General features: G+C 33.8%; 1 protein-coding gene and 1 pseudogene across 1 annotated transcript; both read right to left on the bottom strand.

The window, feature by feature from the left end:
• Nucleotides 1-648: 648 nt before the first annotated feature.
• Nucleotides 649-3,908, bottom strand: LOC145587607 (G-type lectin S-receptor-like serine/threonine-protein kinase At2g19130 pseudogene; annotated as a pseudogene).
• Nucleotides 3,909-5,666: 1,758 nt separating this feature from the next.
• Nucleotides 5,667-12,268, bottom strand: LOC145587606 (uncharacterized). The gene is made up of 4 exons (XM_081644337.1): nt 11,956-12,268; nt 10,124-10,332; nt 7,807-7,914; nt 5,667-7,015 (listed from the first exon to the last, which is right to left on the bottom strand). The coding sequence occupies exons 1-4, from the start codon at nt 12,245-12,247 to the stop codon at nt 6,332-6,334; spliced, it is 1,293 nt and encodes a 430-aa protein (XP_081500463.1). The 5' UTR covers nt 12,248-12,268; the 3' UTR covers nt 5,667-6,331.
• Between the last annotated feature and the right edge of the window lie 11,140 nt (nt 12,269-23,408).

Below are 23,408 nucleotides of genomic sequence, written 5' to 3'. Positions count from 1 at the left end.
AACAATATGAAATGAGTTTGGGTAATCCGAACAAGGAGGAGCAGAGTTTGGTCCACAAATAAGGTTTAGGAGATTCCATACTAAAACCAATTGGCAATAGTAGGAATTACTCCTCTACCTTATAAAGTGGAACCACCTCTCCTCTTTATACTCTATCAGTTTGATTTGGTTGATTAGAGGTGAATATACGAGTAAAATAAAATATAGCGGTTTGATTGGTTAGAAGTGTATTAGATTATAAGATTGTGGAGTTTGGTTGAGTAATACAAAAGGAGATAAATAAGGTGAAACGGGACTTTTATGACCAGAAGTTTTGAACAAGTGAGACTTTTTTTTTTTTGAAACAAATAAGACATAATTAATTATTTGAGCATATGAGAAGTAAACTTCTTTTTTTAAAATGGGTTTCTTTTTAAATGCAACACTTCTTAGATTGTAATTTGGACAATATAAAAAGTAATCAAGGAAGTATCAATTTATGATATCATGAGAAAACTTAATTTGTCGAATATTGATCTTTATATGGTCCTATAATTTGAATATAAATGAACATACAATGAGCATAAGGTGGTTCGACACAATTGTTTATCACTGATTTGTTGTGCTAATGAGGGGAACACAAAATATAATTGTTTTTCACGACTTGTTAGTTTTGGAAAAAATAATCATTTCTTAAAATGCTCCATTATTATAATTACAATGTGACAGAAGAAGCATCATGGTACAATGGAAAATTAATCCATATCTTTTATACATGAAATGGGAAAGTCTCAAAAAAAAAAAAAAAAAAAAAAAAAAAATCATCCTCCACTAATGCTCAATTTTGTGTTACAATATGAGCACAGGAGATAAACTGATACACCCTGCCTTCTCTTACATATAAAGATATACTTTCTACAACTCTACAAGTACATGAAGCGTACATGATCGAAAACACCCTGAAACTCGAATTAAGTGCAGACTACAGAGGATGAATTAATCTACTCAACTGCATTATTGTTGCTCATTGTGGAGACACTGTTCTTGCTTATGGAAGATGATGAAGCGGTGGGAGTATTTCGTGTTTGTGAACTCTGGGCTGAAGATGAAGTATTTCGTGTTTGTGAACTCAGTGTAGAACATTATATTGTCCTGTTCTTCAACAAAAACTTGAAGGGACCTAGGCATTGGAGGCATATTTACATCCAAAACACCCTCGATTATTTGAACTACCTGCCCCATAGATGGTCTTTGAATTTCGTTGTCTTGAATGCACCAGCACGCAAGTTTACATATTTTCTTAACTTCTTCTTCATCAGCATTACTTTCCAATCTAGGGTCTAATATGCTCATGATTTCTGCTCCTTCGGCTACTTTGCTAGCAGCCCAAGTAGGGAAGAACTTCACTGTGCCATATACTGATTGTTCGGTGTTTCTATGGCCTGATATGAGTTCAAACAGCATCATACCGTAGCTAAAAACATCTGCTTTTGCAGTTATTGCGACTCCTGAAATCCACTCAGGCGCAAGGTAGCCTCTAGTTCCTCTCATGGTTGTCAGAACCCGGCTAAAATCCCTGCCAACAAGTTTTGCCAATCCAAAATCTGCAACTTTTGGGCAAAACTCGGCATCCAGAAGTATGTTTTCTGGCTTAATATCACAGTGAATGATGCAATCCCTACATTTCTCATGTAGATATGCCAACCCTCTTGCTGTCCCAAGTGCAATTTGGTATCTTGTTTTCCAGTCTAAGAGATTTGAACTTTTCTCAGGGAAGAGATGTGCTTCCAAAGAGCCATTTGGCATGTAATCATAAACCAATAGCTTTTTTGTCCCTTCAGAGCAAAACCCACGAAGGCGAACAAGATTCACGTGCTGAATCGTCCCAATGGTGCTTACTTCTGTTCTGAATTGCTTCTCACCTTGACTGAAACTTTCTAGCTTCTTCACAGCAATTACTGATGAATCTGGCAATCTCCCCTTGAAAACAGACCCAAACCCACCTCCACCTAGCTTGTCAGAAAAATTCTTTGTCGCCTGTTGCAGCTCCCTATATCCAAAAGAAATCAAGGATCCTTCAACACCCTTGTTTGAAGAACCAACAGATCGATTTTTCCGCCTCCACAATAGCCCAAAAACCAGACATAATAGGGCTAATGCGACAATAATTGAGCCCACGACAACGCCTATAACCAAATTGTTATTCTTCTTTTTTGGGAATTCTGAGGCTGCAAGCCTAAGATAAAGAGTTTTACCACTAGTATCACCATCAGAAAGTTGCTGAATGTTCAACAGATCTTCGTGCCAAGCAGAACAGACACTACCATCATACGCATAAGCATAACACGAACAGTTCTTCGAGCAAGCTGCTTCGCATTCCTCAATAGTTCCAGCATTCAACTTTGTGCCATTTTGGGGTAAAACCAAATTGTTATACGGAAAAAAACGGTCCCTCTTTTTCTGAGAATTTGGTCTTTCACACTGCAAGTCAGTCTTCCTTTCACATCCTCTTGAGTAATCACTTAGCCCCCAATCCCCTTCCGACTTAGGTTTAAACCCCTTCAAGCAGGTGCAAAATGGCAAAGAATTTTGGTTACAACTCCCAAAAGCACCACAATATGCATATACTTGGCACTGTTGCTTTGGATTCGACCAAAACAAGTTCCACTGTTGGGTCTCCTCTAGCCATGTCAGTTGCTTAACCTGACCGGAAATATCCATCACAAACCTTGATATAATCGATGAATGATAAACACTATAAGTGAAATAACTCTCATTATTATTATCAATATAGCTAAAATTGTATATATAATTCAACCTCATCTCAGGAACTAGACTAAAAATCCTCTCTTGATCATCCCATGCCCCACTTGTCCAGAACGGATATGTTAAATTCCAGTTGATAACATACGCTTTAGTTGTAGGCACAAGTTCAAGAGAGAATAAACCACGAGCAGGATCATCTTGATTCTTCCACGAAATTAGTCGTTGAGGTTTCCTACCCCGTTTATCATAAATCAACTTACCACCAGGAAGCCAAGTATTAGTAGGCTCATCAAAACTCTGCCAGAGTAGCTTGCTCTTAGATCCGTCCCTGATTTCAAGATTTCCTGAATCAAGTAATACTGCGTTGATCGAGTCCGACTTAGTGGATGTCAAGTTTGAGGACCAAACAGGTGAATTTGATCCATTTGTAAGAACTAAGTTACCATTCATAATTTTAAGCTCACATGAATGCTTATCTAAGACAGGATCTTCTCTGTTTGCTACCCAAACTACAGTTTGCAAAGAAATTTTCTTGTACCAAATACCTATGTAGTATTTAGAAGAGTTACCTGATGGGTTAAAAAACCCCAGCTCAAAAATTCCTTCAGGCTGTGACACTATGGTTTGATCACCCGAGATTGAATATTTCGCGGTAATTCGGTCTGTTCCATGGGAAAGACGAGATAAAAACGCGAAACAAAGAAAAAGATAACCATCCTTTAACCATGGATTATAGTTCCACTTCATGGCATGGCAAAGCAAAGGAAAAAAAAAAAAAAAAGTTGAAGATGATAATGAATCAGAAATGAGGTTATTCGCAAGAAAGTAGGTGTGGCGGGCATTGTAGATAAATTAAGGGAAAATCGTCTGCGTTGGTTTGGACATGTAAGACGGAGACCCGAGGGTACACCGGTGCGAAGAGTGGAAGAGTGGGACCATGGAGGGATTAAACGAGGAAGAGGGAGACCAAAGATGACTTGGTTGGAAGGAGTGAGGAAGGATATGAAGTGCATGGATTTACGTGAGGATGAAGTTTTGGATCGTAAGGGATGGAGGAGAAAGATTTATGTTGATGACTACACGGAATAATCAAATTTGGTTCATGTTAGCCGACCCCACTTTTGGGATTAAGGCTTTGATTGATTGATTGATTGATTGATTGAAGATGATAATGAAAATTGGAGTAGTGGTTGCTTGGATAAGTGTGTAATGAATTTTGGTGGTATACGCGTTAACAATTAATTGATATATCAAACTTGGTACAACAATATTAATGTTAGTTGGTTGATGAAAAGTCAAGATAGAAAATTTTATGGAGCCCGATTAGAACGGCAAATAGAAGACAAGTTGTTGACTTCATTATTGTCTGAATTTTCAATCTTCTAGATATTTATAGTGCCGTTCCACTGTCCCTTTGACGTATTCAAATTTTTATTTTTTGTCTTTTGGTATTTTCTGTTGAAGTCTAAATCTGTTCTAATTTTTCTAATATGAACACTTATGTCAGTCAATTACCAGTACTTTTCTTTAGTTTCGTTGTATGTCACATTTTCATGCCTTGTTAATGTTAAACTTTAACCATTAATTTTTCGTATCATAAATTTTTACAAATTATAAAAAACTTGATCAATCCATGATCAAAGTAAAAGTTATGATACTCATGAATAGTCAAAATGTACAGAAATCCAAGGGGTAAAAGAAACAGAGGCAATAATACTTATTGACAATATGTCTTTAACAAACTTTGAACTTTACACATTTTATTTCAAAATCCTCTTATACGTTTAGGAAAACTTCAAATCGCCCCTAGTTAGATCAAAGTTTTTGAAAGAATAAACTGGTTTAGACTACTAAGTACTAAGAATAGTCATCTTGGATTAACCTACTTCGAATCTCACAGCAATTCAAATTAGCTGCTCTATTTCCATTTTTTAATTTTATGGTCTCTAAGATGCATATTTGACCATAATATTTTATAAATACAAATTAAAACACTTATTACAATGTCACACATATTACAGTTGAGTAAAATTTATAAATGCAAATTAAAACACTTATAACAAGTATATTTTCTACAACATATTACAGTTGAGTATATCTTTATATCATAGAAACAGCAATAACAGTCAAGATCCATGAACGTTAATTATAAAAAGTCAAATGAAGCAATGTGAGAGACTGAGAGTGAGATTAAAGGACTATTAAGGCCCCGATCACTTCATCCTATTTTTGCTGAACTGAAATCAAATTTGACGAACTTAAATTATTTTAATTGAATTTAAATTATTTTTACTAAACTAAAATTATTTTTACTGAAGTAAAATTAATTTAATTGAACTGAAATTATTTTATAGATTCTCTATTATATTTTTTCTTTAGAGTTACTGATTTTTACTGAATTGAAATTAATTTTACTGAATTGAAATTATTTTTACTGAATACTATTTTTGTAAGGTGAACAGAACAAGGCCTAAGAGAGCTGAAAAATGGGAAGAAAGAAAAAAGAAGCCAACAAATTCTTAATTTTCCTTTTTTAGCCATTGTCCCAAAAAAAAAAAAACAAAACAAAAACAAAAAACACCTTAGGGTTCGTTTGGCATTGTTGTGGTTTTCTGTTTTTTGTTTTTTAAAAGTATGTCATATATGTCCCATAATGAATCAAAAATTATTTAAACTTATTAAAATCATGATAATTTTGAAAACTGACAACAGAAAAGTGGAAACACCTTTTTCTTGTTTCCTGTTTTTGGTATTTGGTTTTCAAAAAAACAGAAAACTGAAAACCAAAAATGATGTCAAACAAGCCCTTAATTTTCCATATTTCTTCATTAGCATAACCATCAATTTCTTATTCATCTGTAGACTTACAGTTGATAGTCTTCAGAGTAACCTAAACATCCAAAGATCATTACAAACAAGTATTGAACTAACAAGTAAATCGTATATGAATCATCTAAAAATCTCATGGTCACAAAGGGTAAACTTTCCCAAAGAACAAAGGGAGAATTATGTGCTAACTTCATGGATGATTGACAAGCATAGTAAAGGATATATGTACTACGTATAAGTTATTCCATCAGAGATTAAAGATTTGTACACCTAAAAAATTAAAAAAAAAAAAAAAAAAAAAAAGAACAACGATGGAAGTTTGTAAAGTTACCATACGACATATGTTATACTACCAGCTCAATCAGGAACCATAAAATAGAAAGTGCAATAATAAGTTTCACTTTTGTTTTTGGAGGGGTGAGCACTGAGCTGGCAATTGAAGTGTGAAAAAAACATGGGGAGCTAAAATAGCATACCAGGGTACTATCTTATTCACATACTTGGTGTTCAACTTGCTTATACCTCTTAAACTCTGATTCCAGGACAGCAAAACCACCCAACTCAGATAAATTTCAGCAAAACATCAAGTATAACCTCTGAGCAAGCTGCTTTCTCCCAAATTAGAACTTCTGTACAAAGTTTTAGAACCATGAAATCCTAGGGTCTTTAATATCATCTTCTATTTAATTGATGCAATGTTAAACTTCCTTTTTGTCCTGTATCATCAGTAAACACAAAGGCCAACACTGAACTTTAATCAGTCAGGACTATCACATTCCACAATTTTTACACCACGGCTTATCTGTCTCAGTATGGCCACCCTACAAATTCGAACCCCTAGAAAGTTAGCCTTATTGGTCCTCTTTTTCATCCCTGTACCTCTGATATCTCTGATTTTCATCTTTCTTTTCCTTTCAACTTTTTCAACTTCCATATGAATTTCTGGATCCAGACGAGTTTTCTGAGATGAATGATTTGAGCTAAACAGGTGACTGAGATAGTAAGCAGGATTAACATAGCAAGAAGACATGGACACTATGCCTTTCACATTATATGGTTTGGTTAGCTGAACGAAATCTTTTATTTCACAAAAGCAGCAGTGGTCAGAATAAGGAACTGTAAAGATGTGATTATGGACCTTCTCGGCAGATTTCATGTTCCTGTCAACTCGAGTCCCATTGCTTGCCAGTGTCCTGTTTGTTGAAGCAACTGAAAGAGAAAGGGAGTCTTTCATTTTTCCCTCAAAGGGCTTCACTACCCATGGAAGACCAGATGGCATAATTCCTATAGTTGGCCTTTTGGCGTTTAAGGCCTCCAAGGTGTTAATGCTGAAACTGTAACGAGGAACAGCTCGAACTCTTGTCAGGGAAGTCCTGGTTGTGAAGATATCAGGGTACCCAAGAAGATGCATGGTTTGTAACCGTTCTGGCCACACCCAGATCTTTGGAGCCGTAAAAGAAAAGGAAAACAATTAGATGACAAAGATTAAACATATTAGTGCGCAATATGACAAGCTTTAAAATGTTGTCTTTATATGTTATTTCTAGCAGGCAAATGAGGGACAAGGAGCACAGAGTCTAAAATATATGATGGTTAACCATATAGTCCATAATAATGAACATGTATAATGCAATAGTTTCTGGATGTAAGACTCACATTACAATAATTAATAGAGTCCATAAAAAAGAAAGGCACCACATTGGAATATAGAATGCCATTTATAGCTATAGCTTTTTAACTTCATTTCACAGTACAACTCTAAATATTTTGTTCCTTGATCAGTTTGTAAATTAAAATTTTGATAGAGATACCTAATAATTGTGACTAAAATCCAACCAGCTCCTCAATTTGGCCTTTAACATCAACTAAACTACAGTGATGGGAATGATATAACAATTTGGGATAACCTCAGTAATGACATAGGAAATAAACTTGGAACAGATGAACCTCTTGATACTTGGTTTCTCTTGGTGTCCTCCAATTAAGGCTAATTCGAGAAAATGACCCATGTAGATATTTATTCTGAGACTGAAATTGTATCAAAGATTATGAAGAAGAGTAAATAAGCAAGTAAATCAAGCATCCTAGTGAGATTCAGATATACACAGTAAAGCATCCATCTAGCATTTAAAACCTTGAAAAAATCAGATGCATTTCTTGGTTCTTAGTTACCTAGTTCAGATGAATTGGGATCAGCAAACTCTAAAATCAAGTTTTACAAAAGGTTCAAACCTTAATCTTCAGACTACGTGAAATTTGGAGCAACAGATCTTCTTTACCCAGGGAGTCAATCCCAATGATGATGTCATGGTCTGGGTGTGAGGCAATGATCTCTATAACCTGCAAATCAGCCATTGATGCAATTGCTTTGAAGTTAATTAAGATGCATTAAAAACTCAAATTTACATAAGATGGATTAAAAACTCAAGTTTACTAAAGATGGACAAAAATATCAAGTTTACACAAGATGGATTAATAATAATGTAACTCATTTGCCAATTACAAAGTATATATTAACAATTCTCTGCCATTTGTCAGAATCTTTTCAGAGAAAAGAGCTAGTTGATTGAATGTACTTGCAAAAATGTTACCATATATCTCCTTCTGTTATTAACATCCACGCCAGCCAAAATTGAACAAAAATTCAAAAAGGTAGCCTAGTTAAAGGAGTTATAGTATATGCCAAAAGCATGTACAAGTCTTGAGGATTTTTCTAAAACTTCTATAACTTCACAGATTCTCTCTTGAAGTAGAAAATTAAAGTTCAAAAATCCTTTCATCATTAGTGAAAGTATGCATTATATATTAAAATGCATTATGCTTCTATGCTGAATCATAATCTAGAGCCTCTAAATTACAGAAGAGCAGAGGTAGAAGATAATCTTACTGTAAATCTTATAGGTACTAATGGATGACCTCTGAATTCCTTCATAAATAGAATAAAACCATAACTCCAGGGATTGGAATGAAGTGTCTACAATATAATAAAGGTAATAAATACTAATATAAGAATATAAAGCCAAAAAAAAAAGAAAAAGATAAATATAAAAAGGGTGAACCTTAAAGAAAATATTTTATTACTTGTGCATTAGTATGTAGAAGCCGTAATTCAAATATGTGGTGTACATAACAAGAATGTTATCATAATTCCTCGACCTTAAAGTAGGTGTGTTGTTTATGAAATGGGTAAGATTAAACAAGTGGGGATGAATAATTGTAAGTCAAAGAAGTAGGGTACGAATAACAATAGCCATTTAATAAAGCCAAGGGTAAACTTAAATTTTTAGTTATTCAACATTCATTTCACAATTGAGTGTAATTAATAATTATAATTTTTTATAATGTTTTGTTATGAATAAATGAATAATCATACTTTTTTAGTGCATAATGATATTGCATCTTATTTTTTTAGAATAAAAGTGTTTAAAACAGAGATTATTTCCATGTTTCACAAGGTCATGCTTGTCACCATCAGTGCCACCACCTTTAGTAAATTTGGGTTATAACTTTAAAGGTAAGAAAGTAAGATGCAGGCATTAGACCATCACTCAGAGAGTCAAAAGCTAAGTCATCATAAAAGTTTATTCAGTCACTAAATTTTGTACTACGTATAATAAAGCTTTTGTACAGAAAAATTTCACAATAGATATTATAATTATATATTATGTTCACAAGAAATTTGCATATAGGATATTATCAAAAATTGTGCATTGCACCGGCTTAGATATAATTTGTATAATTTAATATAATTTTCTTAATGGTGCTATTTCTTTAATATATACAGAGTACATGGCAAATGATAAATCATCTCCAACTCTTCCAATAGAGAAAAAAACAACCAAGTGATCATCACAAATATTCCTAATTGCAAATAGAAATATTAGATTGCAGACTAAATCAATTTGAGTAGGCAACTAGATAGTCAAGAAATAGCACATCACAGTAGGTAATCACAATCAAATAATCAACCAGCACATCTGCATTAAGTAAATAAGTATAAAACAATCATTTTCCAATGCACACATTATTCGACTTTTCCTGTTCATTTATCATAAAAGAAAAGCCAATCATTTGCAGCTTAGCACTAGCAGCAAAATACTTCTATGAATATAGTAAACAGCAAGTTACTACACAATACAGGATCTGAAAAGTTTAAGGAGTTTTTTTTTGGTTAACATTTCACCACATCTCTCCAAAACCCCAACTCTCAATTCTCATGCACTCCCTTTTTTTTTTTTTTTTTAGTACTTTTTTTTTTTTTTGGAAAATAACTTCCAAATAACTCACACAACTCCAAATAATTAACTTTTTAAAAAAAAAAAAAAAAACCCAAAACAAAACTTCCTTTCAAAAACAAATTTGTAACTTCCTCTTAAACTAATTTTTTTCCTTAACATACAGATATGATATATCCCATGCATTAGCATGGGTACATTCTAGTTTTTCATAAAAGAAAAGCCAATCATTTGCAACTTAGCACTAGCAGCAAAATACTTCTATGTATATAGTAAACAGCAAGTTGCTACACAATACAGGATCTGAAAAGTACCTGTTGAGCAGCAACTTCTCGTGTAGGGAAACAGTATAAAGGGTTACAGTAGGTATTGTCTAAGTAAAGGTGGTCAACTTTAGCACCATGGAGAGCATCAAGAAGCATGTTCCTCGCTTTCATTGACCTCTCACCAGTTGCTTCCCAACGGAAATCCCCCGTGTATAGAACGTGACCGAAGATTCCCTTAAATAAAAACATTACAGCCCCTGTTCATAACAATTTATAGCACATGTAAAAATCCCAAGCATATTTTTACACAATTAAAATGAAAGACAGGGAGCTAGCCTAAAGAAATTTGCAGCATGGAAAGCATATAAAACATATCATAGCTCTCAGGTTAACCCTGCACTCAAAATTTTGAAGCAGATTGAAACTGCCAATCCTTTCTCCAAATCTCTGTTTGTTCAAAAAACGGTGACACCAATAAATATGTAACTCATTGATTTAAGCCTGGGTGGCTCAAGTAAAGAGCAGAGTATGCCTTTAAGATTAAAAGGAGCCTTCTATAGAATGGCAGTTAGAGTGGCGCTATTGTATGGGTTTGAATGTTGAACAGTTAAGGAGCATGTTAAGGAAGATGAGTGTAGTATAGTAAAGATGTGTAGGGTGAAATAGGTGTGTGGAAAGTTGTCTAGGGATAATATTAGCAATGCATATATTCATATAAAATTGAACTCATGGATATTAAATAAAAAATAAGGAAGAATCAGCTACATTGGTTTGAACATGTGAAACGTCAACTAGAGGATGCACCAGTAGGAAAGACAGATATTCAATAGTATCCGAGAAAAACTAAAGATGATTGGGATAGAGGGAGATAAAAATAACATGAAGAAAGTGGGAATGCAGTATATGTAGCACTACATAGAAACAAATGGAGAGAATTTCTTTGTGGATAACCATGAGTAATAAATTCATTATTCATGCACAGACCGGAAGACCCCATCATTCTCGGAATACATGGTACAACTACGATTGTGTCATTATTTTATAACAATCATAGAACAATTTTAAATTATATTGTACTGCGTATAACGTTATTAACTCTAACCATTTAATTGCCAATACCTAATTTTCACTATCAATGTCTCTAGTACTAGTAAAAAAATTATTAAAAAAGTTCATCATCAACAAATATATACTTGTATATTGAGGCTAAACTAACAATATTTTAGATAATGCGGAGTACTGTTTTTTCAATATTAGTTAAAATTTGAATTCAAAGAAAATACGTAAATTTGAAGTATAAATGGTGCAAAAGTCAAACAGATACATAAATTTAGAATGTGGGGAAGTAAGTTTCAACAAGTAATACAACAATGTAACAATGATGAATCATGAAGGTAATATTATAAACCAGAAATCTGTGGTAAGTAGTTATGTTACATTTTGAAAAAAAAATCATGCACTCAACATGATTGAATGTTTTGAATATACAACTGACAAAGTGACAAAAACTTCTTTTTTTCAGAATATTTGATAAAGCTTTTTTAAAAACATACAATTGCATAATCATGATTTGTTTTGCAAATTAATCTTGGAATTCAATTGGACAAACTCTTATAAATATAAGGTGATATCAATTATCTACCGATAATTTGTTTGCTGATCAGAACTTCACTGATTCCAAAATCACTCAATCATGTAATCAATTTAAAACACATACAGTTTTAAAAACGAACAATAAAAATCAAATCAACCCTAGCAGTGGATTAATTTCTCCATAATTTCAGCCTAATCATATGAAACACAAGCGTAATCAACTAAATTACATGAAAAACATCAAAATTCCAAAATTAGGGTTAACCAAAATGAAAATTGAGAATTACCAGGACAGTGAAAAGCATCAATTGGCATAAACTGAATAGGAGCAGGAGATCCAGAGGAAGGAGAGGAAAGAGAAAGATGATGCCAAGACCCAATTTCGACGACACGGAGTAAAGCGAAGTTGAAATCGGGGAATTTGAGAGGGAAGAGTTTGGCGGTAGTGCGAGAGCAGAAGAGCGGACCATGCGACCAAGTCGACGAGAGGCCGCGCGTATGATCAGAGTGAAGATGCGTAAGAAAGTAAGCTTGGCTTCCTCTCGCCCATCGATCTACTGAGATCATCCCGCCCTCCATTGTTGTTGCTTAAGGTTTTGAATGTTGGTGGTTTCGTTTTGTTTTGTTTCGTTTCAGGCTCTTTCAGCTAAGCTTGTTGTTTGATTTCAAAATTTTGATAATGAAATGTTGATTGTTGGTTTTTGGCGCCTTTTGTATTAGTATATTTGTGTTATAGAGTTTGGTTTGGTGAAGTCGTGAAGAGCATCGTTGAAGAGCTTTGAGCGCTTCTTTGCTTTATACTTCAGCTCTGCGGCTCTTAGAAACAACTTTTTCCATGGCTTTTGGCTTATGACTTTTGACTTTTGAATATGGTCAAACAGTCGAAATGAATATTTAGTAATTACTACTCCGTATTACATTTCTATCCTAATAGCCAACTTTGCCAAATATATTTAATTAAAGACCACTAGTCAAACAACCAACATAAAAAGTCAATACAAAGAATTCATCAGACCATTCAACAACCAATTGTCAAACAAGGCATATATGTTATGTATTCTTTCCGTTTTATAATAATTTATAAAGAACCCACAGTTCTTTTTGGAATATCTTTAGATATTGTGTCAGTTTTCGATATTCAATCAATTCTATATAGTTCACACATTCTTTTTATAAAATTGTCACTTTTAGTTAACCTTGATTTCTTTCTTCTTATGAATAGCAATCTACCTTACTTTTCACCCACTATTCACACAAACTTATAACGAAGGAAGAGGTTGTACTCGCCTCCTCGGTCATATCTAAGCCTTCATATTTTTTTTATAAAAGCTATTGCGTGCGGATGCCCGCATGCAAATTTCCGTGCAGCTGACTTGACTAATATGTTTTACTTGTTAGCTTATATGTTTCATGCGTTGGCTGGTATGTTTCATTTGTTGGCTGGTATGATTTTTTTGTTGGCTAATATATTCTTTTTGTTGGGTAATATAGTTATAATGAGAACCAAGGCTATAGTAAAAACTAGGAACTAATCTAGGCCCTTAGATCATGTTAATCGGACGGTCAACATGCTTCCCGTGTCATTAATGGCATTTTCGTAATATTTCAACTTTACAAAGTGATTTCCAGTTTCATTTCTAAAAAGTAAATGAAAAGTTAGTAAAAGTAAATGAAATCGGTCGTAAAGTAAATGAAATTGCCTTAAAAGTTAAAAAACTGGAAAAAAAGTTTTAAAATTCGTAAAATTACAAAAATGCCATTAATGAATGCGGGTGAGATGTGAGCCGTCGGATGTAGCTTGATTAAAGGCTGAGATTGGTTCCTATTTCCTATTATTCACCTTGGTTCTCACATGATCTCAGTTATATATATATATATATATATATATATATATATATATTGATGTGGATCCTAACCCCTTGTTTAGTCAAGTTTTTAGAAATCTCGCAATCTTGAAAGAAAGATTCGATCTTTAACACTTTCTTGAAGAATTATTGATTATTGATGCGCAAAGTGTGATGAAACGAACCGATATTTCAATAGAATTCGACTACCTCCTAGAACGAACTCTTTGAATCGTTAAATCCCTTAGACCACCTCCTGGAAGTCTGGAACTAAGTTATTCAACCTCTTAATCTCCAACTCACCTCCTGAATTGATTATTAAGCAAGTACGTAAGAAAACTCATGCAAGAAGTAAAGCAATTAAGCAAAACCCTAAGTTTTTATTAATTTGAAAATTGTGTGTCTAAAACCCACGAAATTCCCTCTATTTATAGAGGTTAATCAGCCTCTAAGAGTCCTAAGATGATTAGGACAAGCCCCTAATCCTAGCCTCCAAGCAACCTAACTAACCTTGCCTTGAAAGCAAACTAACTAACTTAAGGACTCTTAATAAACATTAAAAACATAAAATAAACTAAGCCAAACCAAGTAAAACAAATCCAAGTGGATCCCAAAACCTTGGGGCAAAACCTAAATAAGCAACTAAAGATTAATAAGCAACTAAAGATATGAAGAGGCTTGATGTTTCGCATCATATATATATATATATATATATATATATATATATATATATATATATATATATATATATATATATATATAGGTCCATTTTGTTGGCTGATATCATACATCATTTGGCTTATATATTTCTTTAGTTGGCTAATATATTTATTTTGTTGGTTGATATGTATATTTTAATTGTTGGCTTATATGTTTCATTTTGTTGGCTGATGTGTTTATTTTGTTGGCTTACATGTTGCTTTTATTTGTTGATTTCATCCTTTTGTTGGCTGATATATCCCTTCTGTTGGCGGATAATTACCTTTTTATTGGCTGATATATATACTCCTCTTGTTGGCTTATATATATCTCATGTTGGGTGATAAGTACCTTTTGTTGGCTGATACAGTTTTATAGGTGTCTAATATATCCCTAATGTTGATTGATATAAGACATCAATTGACTGATACGTTCCTTGTATTAGCTTATGTAAAAAGTATATACAATTACAAGTATATACAATTGGTTGATACATGTTTCTTTCATTCTCTCTTCTCTTTCCCCCTCTACACTTCCTCTCTTTCTCTTCTCTCTCCTGTTAGCAGCTTCTCACATAAGCATTCATGCCACCCTCACTCCTTCTCCTTCATTTCTTACTTCCCTTTCCTCCTCAAATCAGTCCGGCCATCGTTTTTGCTGTCACCGTTCACCGAACATAGGCCACCACACCCACAAACCCTTGAACCTACCTGCCGCAAATTGTCAACCACCAAACCCACTAACCACCACATCACCAGCAGCAAATCACCAACCACCAACGCGGTGCCATTAAAACCTCTAATTGTAATTTGCTTCAAATCTAGGGTTTAAATCGTCGATCATCATCGTCATCATCGTCTTCGGGTCTTTGGACGCACAAACACTTGGGTGCTGGTGCCAGCACCCAATAGTTTGCGTTTTTTTTTATTTAACTATTGATTTTCAATTTATTCTGAATACACAAGAAACATGGAAATTAAACGTCATATTTTGTCTTCAAAAGACAAACTATGTTGAACCTTGAACGATGATCAATAAAAGTAATGTAATAGTGCTTTCCGCCTCTACTTTCAAAGTACTTGAAATTTGCTCGATGTGTGTGAAAAGTAAGGTGGCATATTTATAGAGATTCTTCACAAATCTAGACTTTGCACATACATACTCCACAACGTAACTTTCTATTCAAGTAACGTAGTCCATCCAATGACATATTTGGAAGCAAAAGTCTAACTTTCCATTCATTTTAGTTTGGTTGCACCAATCGTGATACGATTTACCATGCTGTAATGTAGAGAACTTAATAATTAGACCTAATCAAAGTGAGTTCGACTCGATTTTGGGTGGGTTATGGGCAAATTTTTTCGGCCCGAAATCATGTCGGGCTTGGACAGGTCTAATTTTTAAAATTTTTTGGGTGGGCTTGGGAATGGAATTTTATGCATTTTTGGTTGATTTTTTTGGCGCAGCCCAAAAAACCCATATAGCCCTGCTAGTTTGGGCACACAATTTTTGGTCCGACTCGGCTCTGCCTGAGGAATCGGATATATTTTTCGTCCCCGGCTCGACCTGCCCAATGATCACCTCTATCAACAATATAAGCAAAACAATGATTCTTAGTTATTGAAGACTCAAACTCCGCTCCCGGTTGATAAAAAACCGACGAGCACCCTATTCATAATGTAAAATAAAATTAGTGAATGACTGTAAATGAATCATAGATAATTTTTTTTTTATATTTACATACCAGTTTTATTTGGCGACGAATAGGATCGTAATCTGACGAAACAACAACACCATTGTTTACGACCCATGTTAGCATTTCTGTTAAGTTTCTTCCCTTCTTGTTATAGGGCATTTTCTTCACCTTGTGAATAATCTGATCATGACTAACATCAGGAACTTTCTCGTCAATATCTTTAACAATGAAGCGAACTTGAGATTGAATCAAAACCTTTACCACTGCAACAATACAATCTTGCAGTTAAAAAATAATCTAAAGTTGATTAAAAATACTTCTATGTATGACATTAAGCCAAACAACTTTTTTTTTGAAATTAACAAATACTACAACAAAGGGAATGACAAATCGTTAGCTTTTGTTCAAGAGTAGTAGGAAGAGGTGAATCTCCATCATTCCAACCTTCAATCCCAAATGAAAATGGATTTCTTCAAGAGAAATTAGGGAGCTTCTCAAATTTCCTCGGGGACCTTACTTTGTTCACTCCTTATAACTACTTGAGCTCTCCACGTAGACGTGTTCACCTTACTTGTTTGCAAAAAAGAGTTTAGATGCTCATGTGTCAACAATAATCCATTCGGAGTTGTTCTCTACCAAGTTTACATGAGAAACGACAATGACATTGCCATCATCATCCTTGTTCCGCCTTGGATGATTTCTGTTTGTTCACTTTTTTTTACTACATTGCAAAACAAAGTGTTTCATGCATGATACCACAACTCCATCATTTGAAGGTATTGATATCTCAATTTTGCCCGACGACCCTTTGCTTAGACATTTCACATCTTCTCGAATTTTCCTTTTTGATCACGATTGCCACTTGCATTATTTCTACTTGTCATAATCAACATTAAATTCAACAAGGTTGACCTTCACAACTAATTCATTCTTTCGTTTGAAAAAGTTGTCTTTAAGGTGATTTTCATCCTCAATCTCCAAAAAACCCGCATAGCCCTGCTAGTTTGGGCACACAATTTTTGGTCCGACTCGGCTCTGCCTGAGGAATCGGATATATTTTTCGTCCCCGGCTCGACCTGCCCAATGATCACCTCTATCAACAATATAAGCAAAACAATGATTCTTAGTTATTGAAGACTCAAACTCCGCTCCCGGTTGATAAAAAACCGACGAGCACCCTATTCATAATGTAAAATAAAATTAGTGAATGACTGTAAATGAATCATAGATAATTTTTTTTTATATTTACATACCAGTTTTATTTGGCGACGAATAGGATCGTAATCTGACGAAACAACAACACCATTGTGTACGACCCATGTTAGCATTTCTGTTAAGTTTCTTCCCTTCTTGTTATAGGGCATTTTCTTCACCTTGTGAATAATCTGATCATGACTAACATCAGGAACTTTCTCGTCAATATCTTTAACAATGAAGCGAACTTGAGATTGAATCAAAACCTTTACCACTGCAACAATACAATCTTGCAATTAAAAAATAATCTAAAGTTGATTAAAAATACTTCTATGTATGACATTAAGCCAAACAACTTTTTTTTTGAAATTAACAAATACTACAACAAAGGGAATGACAAATCGTTAGCTTTTGTTCAAGAGTAGTAGGAAGAGGTGAATCTCCATCATTCCAACCTTCAATCCCAAATGAAAATGGATTTCTTCAAGAGAAATTAGGGAGCTTCTCAAATTTCCTCGGGGACCTTACTTTGTTCACTCCTTATAACTACTTGAGCTCTCCACGTAGACGTGTTCACCTTACTTGTTTGCAAAAAAGAGTTTAGATGCTCATGTGTCAACAATAATCCATTCGGAGTTGTTCTCTACCAAGTTTACATGAGAAACGACAATGACATTGCCATCATCATCCTTGTTCCGCCTTGGATGATTTCTGTTTGTTCACTTTTTTTTACTACATTGCAAAACAAAGTGTTTCATGCATGATACCACAACTCCATCATTTGAAGGTATTGATATCTCAATTTTGCCCGACGACCCTTTGCTTAGACATTTCACATCTTCTCGAATTTTCCTTTTTGATCACGATTGCCACTTGCATTATTTCTACTTGTCATAATCAACATTAAATTCAACAAGGTTGACCTTCACAACTAATTCATTCTTTCGTTTGAAAAAGTTGTCTTTAAGGTGATTTTCATCCTCAATCTCCAAAAAACCCGCATAGCCCTGCTAGTTTGGGCACACAATTTTTGGTCCGACTCGGCTCTGCCTGAGGAATCGGATATATTTTTCGTCCCCGGCTCGACCTGCCCAATGATCACCTCTATCAACAATATAAGCAAAACAATGATTCTTAGTTATTGAAGACTCAAACTCCGCTCCCGGTTGATAAAAAACCGACGAGCACCCTATTCATAATGTAAAATAAAATTAGTGAATGACTGTAAATGAATCATAGATAATTTTTTTTTTATATTTACATACCAGTTTTATTTGGCGACGAATAGGATCGTAATCTGACGAAACAACAACACCATTGTTTACGACCCATGTTAGCATTTCTGTTAAGTTTCTTCCCTTCTTGTTATAGGGCATTTTCTTCACCTTGTGAATAATCTGATCATGACTAACATCAGGAACTTTCTCGTCAATATCTTTAACAATGAAGCGAACTTGAGATTGAATCAAAACCTTTACCACTGCAACAATACAATCTTGCAATTAAAAAATAATCTAAAGTTGATTAAAAATACTTCTATGTATGACATTAAGCCAAACAACTTTTTTTTTGAAATTAACAAATACTACAACAAAGGGAATGACAAATCGTTAGCTTTTGTTCAAGAGTAGTAGGAAGAGGTGAATCTCCATCATCCCAACCTTCAATCCCAAATGAAAATGGATTTCTTCAAGAGAAATTAGGGAGCTTCTCAAATTTCCTCGGGGACTTTACTTTGTTCACTCCTTATAACTACTTGAGCTCTCCACGTAGACGTGTTCACCTTACTTGTTTGCAAAAAAGAGTTTAGATGCTCATGTGTCAACAATAATCCATTCGGAGTTGTTCTCTACCAAGTTTACATGAGAAACGACAATGACATTGCCATCATCATCCTTGTTCCGCCTTGGATGATTTCTGTTTGTTCACTTTTTTTTACTACATTGCAAAACAAAGTGTTTCATGCATGATACCACAACTCCATCATTTGAAGGTATTGATATCTCAATTTTGCCCGACGACCCTTTGCTTAGACATTTCACATCTTCTTGAATTTTCCTTTTTGATCACGATTGCCACTTGCATTATTTCTACTTGTCATAATCAACATTAAATTCAACAAGGTTGACCTTCACAACTAATTCATTCTTTCGTTTGAAAAAGTTATCTTTAAGGTGATTTTCATCCTCAATCTTCAAATGGCTCACAAACTCTTCAATGGTGAGATTCTCTTTAAAAGTGCTTAAGATGGTTTCTATAATCGATTTAATAAGATTTAAGAAATTTTCAATCAAGATATTCGCCTACAGAATCTCACACATCTTCATCCATTTAGTAAGAATATCAACAACTATGTTTTCATAGGCATAGACACTTGATCCATGATCAGCTTTGAATCCACCAACTTAATTAAATTTCAACCATTTCTTGTCACATATGTCTTCTCACCTACATCATTCGCACCATAATTCTTATCTAGGGTTTTGTAGACACCCAAATGTGTCCCCCCACTACAACAAAATGATTAATTAACAGCGCTTTTTTTCTATAAAACACAACATTTGTAAAGCGCTATTGAATGTATGCGCTGCTAAAACAATTATAGCGCTTAAGTTAAGCGCCATTAATAAAGTTCAATTTAGCAGCAGTGAATATAAAACGCTGTAAAATCAATTAAAATGGTGGGAAGGTTGATGACGTTCATAATTGATTTATTTTGAATTAATCAATAGCATTTATTAGAAAGCGCTGTTAAATATTTTAAATTCAAAATCTATATAATGCATTAATTATAATTATTAATAAATATGTAGCTAAACAAATCAGTACAAACTAACCAAGATCTAGAACAGAACTAAATTTAGTTTTCCAAATGAAATAAATGTCTTAAGGTCTCATAAAATACAAATAATATTAATAGTCATTTTTGGTAACACTCTCCAAGAAAGGAAAAAAATTACAGTACAATATACGTCAATTCAAATATATACATACCCTAATTAAGTCACTACAAAATTCTTAAATTAAAAATTTGTGGCCTATTACAAATTAAAATGCATGGTGAATCAACCACATATTCACATGAGAAGAACATGACGTGCCCATTGAGTTCGGATTTCATCAATTTGGTCTTGATCATACCTTGAGACATTGCAATCATGAAAGTACTGCAAAATATAAAATAAGACCGGACAAAAAAGAATAAATAAAATAAGAATTTTGATTAACATAATAAGCATCAAATGTAGGCATATTAAGTTTAAAACAAAGAAAAGGTCATACATCTTTAAAAATTTGTGTTTGCTTATGGTCAATGATCTCTTTCATAAATCTCATAACGTAATATCCACAATCAACGCCATTATTTTGTCGTGGGCACTGCATAATCATGACAAAAAAAATAATCATAAATAATTTCAAAAATTGTAAAATATAACAAAAATTACAGTCATACAACATACTTGTATCTGCACCCACTTGGTGCTCATTTTAATCTTCTTTAACAATCCTTTTTCACTTCGAAAACCAAAGAGTGCTCTACATAACAACAAAATTGCAATAATTAACCATTGCAATGTCACCTTAAAAATTGCATTAATTAACCTTTGCATTTTACACTTGATTTCAAGTAATAGATCGATGATGAGATGACCATTATAGATGAAATAAAAGATGCTACACTACACTTATGTCCTTATTTATACATTTCCTACATAATTCTCCAACTCCGTACCATTTCTGCCAGAGTTGACACTACATCAGTTGCACAACTCAAGGTAATATTGTATTGTCTGCACTCCTATGGTATATAATTGCACAACTTAACAATGCATCTTCTTACCAAATTGTTATGGTATTCAATGGAGAAGCTTTGGTCTTCTTAGCTTTCGGATCTGAAGAACTTTTATAACCCTGTGAACACTAGTAATCGAAAGTTTTTTTTTTCAGAAAAAAAAAAACAACTGTAAAAATTTTATAACCAAAAAACGCAAAGTAGCAATCATCAAGAAATAATATTAAAAAAAAATGGATTTATACCGAAACATCTGTAATAATGAGATGTGTGGGCCACAATACGATTGTGTTTATGGCATCTTTAAGGATGAATGCTTCACCATCATCGAGAGGGACGGGCAAAGGTGTATGCTCCTCAGTTGTATAATCTATTGCAACTCGCATGTAACCCAATGGTAATGATTTATTATGTACCACAGAACCGTTGTTAACATTGTGCACCTTTCCAGTAGCTACCACTCTATAACTCGGATCTGATAAAGCTAACTGGCATGCAATTATTCCCTATATAATAAATAGTAAATACTGATTTAGCATAATTCGCCTCAACTAAGACCTAACAATATAGCAATATAAAATTTTCAACGGAACTTTGGGATGGAGTTTGAAACATTATACCTTGCCCCTATTTTGTTCAAATAATTGTCTTTATAGTTATCTAACCACTTTAATTAGTAATTTTGCTAAATCCTATTGTTAGACAACTAGATATGTATGATATAATTTATAAGACTCATCATAATAAGAGTGCTAGAAAGAGTTCCAGTGGGAAGATAGAACCTCCATCAGGTTCAATATACCTCTAGCAACATGACATTCCCAGAGTTATAGTATTGAATTCCCAGAGAATATGATAGGGGAAAAAAGAGTTGCAGTGTGAGAACGATATAAATTAATGTAAAGCTTATATTCCAAAGGCAACACCAATATCAATGTATTTTAACTTCAAAGTTTCACAACCAGCATCACTTTAACATATTTAATTATACTACATATAAGGCATCTTCACACGTGTCTTTAACAATCTAATCAAAATTTAATGAGAAAAATAATGAAATTTTTACCTCAGGAATTTGAATGGTTTTATTATGTTCCAAAGCTACTTCATCAGTGCTATAATTTTCAACAATCTCCTCATCAAGATGTTTCATTTTCTCCTCCAACCTCGATTTTTTCAATTCTTGTAGCTCTTGGTCTAAGAATTTGATACGTGATTCCATTTCTGTTATCTTTTCTTTCTTTGAGTCACATGCTCCAAAGTATCTTTTAGGTGTCACTCCAGTACCAACTTCCCTAACTCGTCCAGTTCCTTCTTTCTTCTGCAAAGCCCTACTAAGTACGTCATCACGGCCATGATCAACAAACTCACCATTAGATGATTGATGCATTAGATCATCCTGTAACATATTTAAAACATACAATAGATCTTGAGATTGAATCATTCCACATTCCAAAACAATTAAAAATGATTAGAAGTTCATACAATTCGAGCAGCCACTTCTTTGGCTTTAGCTGAAGGTATAACTATATTATCTTGGTTGGTTCTCATAAGTTTCCATAGTTCACCACGACCTAAAGATGAAACAATTTTACCTTCATCGTTCTTCAGCTTTTTAATCTGGATTTAAGACCAAAAGTAAAATTTAGTTTAGTTTGCTGGAAGTAATTATATAATGTCACTATAATACCTCAATACTAACCATATCTTGTTCATATCTAGCACAACCTCTTCGTCCTTTTTTTTTGGGGATACTCATTCTTCGATGCACGCTCTCAATTAACTGCACTTTTCTCCTATTCAAGCATTAAATAATGGCAAAATATCGCTAACATTTCAGTTTGTTTATTGAAGTCTGGACTAATTGCTTTTAAATCATGTATTATAGAAAAGAGAAAAGAAACCTGAAACTTTTTACAAAGACGACTTTTAACGAACGTTTTCCAATGAGAGACATCAATAAAATCATATTTTGAAGGTGGCTTCTCTCGCAAATTTCCTTGTTGATCAAACAACCAATTTCTTGAAAGATATGATTTAAAGTTGCTCCAACATCGCCCTCCTTTGCGTAAAAACCAATCTTTATCTCTTTCAGTAACCTTAAAAGTTAACTACAGTGAACAAGTAACAAAATGTAAATAGTAATCAATGTACAACTCCATGTAAACATATATATATACTCATTAATTAAACAATTTTACCTCCAGATCCTCAAAAAGTGCATCTTTCAGATTTTGAGGAACTTTGTGCCAGTGTGGGTAAATGATTGGAACATTTTTGTGGATACTAGCTCCCCAATAACTCATCAGTTTATCACTATAATCCCCAATAGGTTGACCATTGGCATTCCACTGAACATTGAATCTCACACCCCTATTTCTAGCTCGAACCAATGATGCCATTCTAGTTGCACCTCGACCTGTGTCCTTTTTACCTTTATAAGTAGGATGACCATTTGCATCATTATTTTCATCATCACCATGCTCATGATTGATATGTAAAGAAGCCATTAAC

This window comes from Chenopodium album, chromosome 17, assembly GCF_948465745.1.
Source record: "Chenopodium album chromosome 17, dcCheAlbu1.1, whole genome shotgun sequence".
NCBI classification, from domain to species: Eukaryota; Viridiplantae; Streptophyta; class Magnoliopsida; order Caryophyllales; family Amaranthaceae; genus Chenopodium; species Chenopodium album.
The sequence above is the reverse complement of the archived record's forward strand: the minus strand, read 5'-3'. Positions and strand labels throughout refer to the sequence as shown.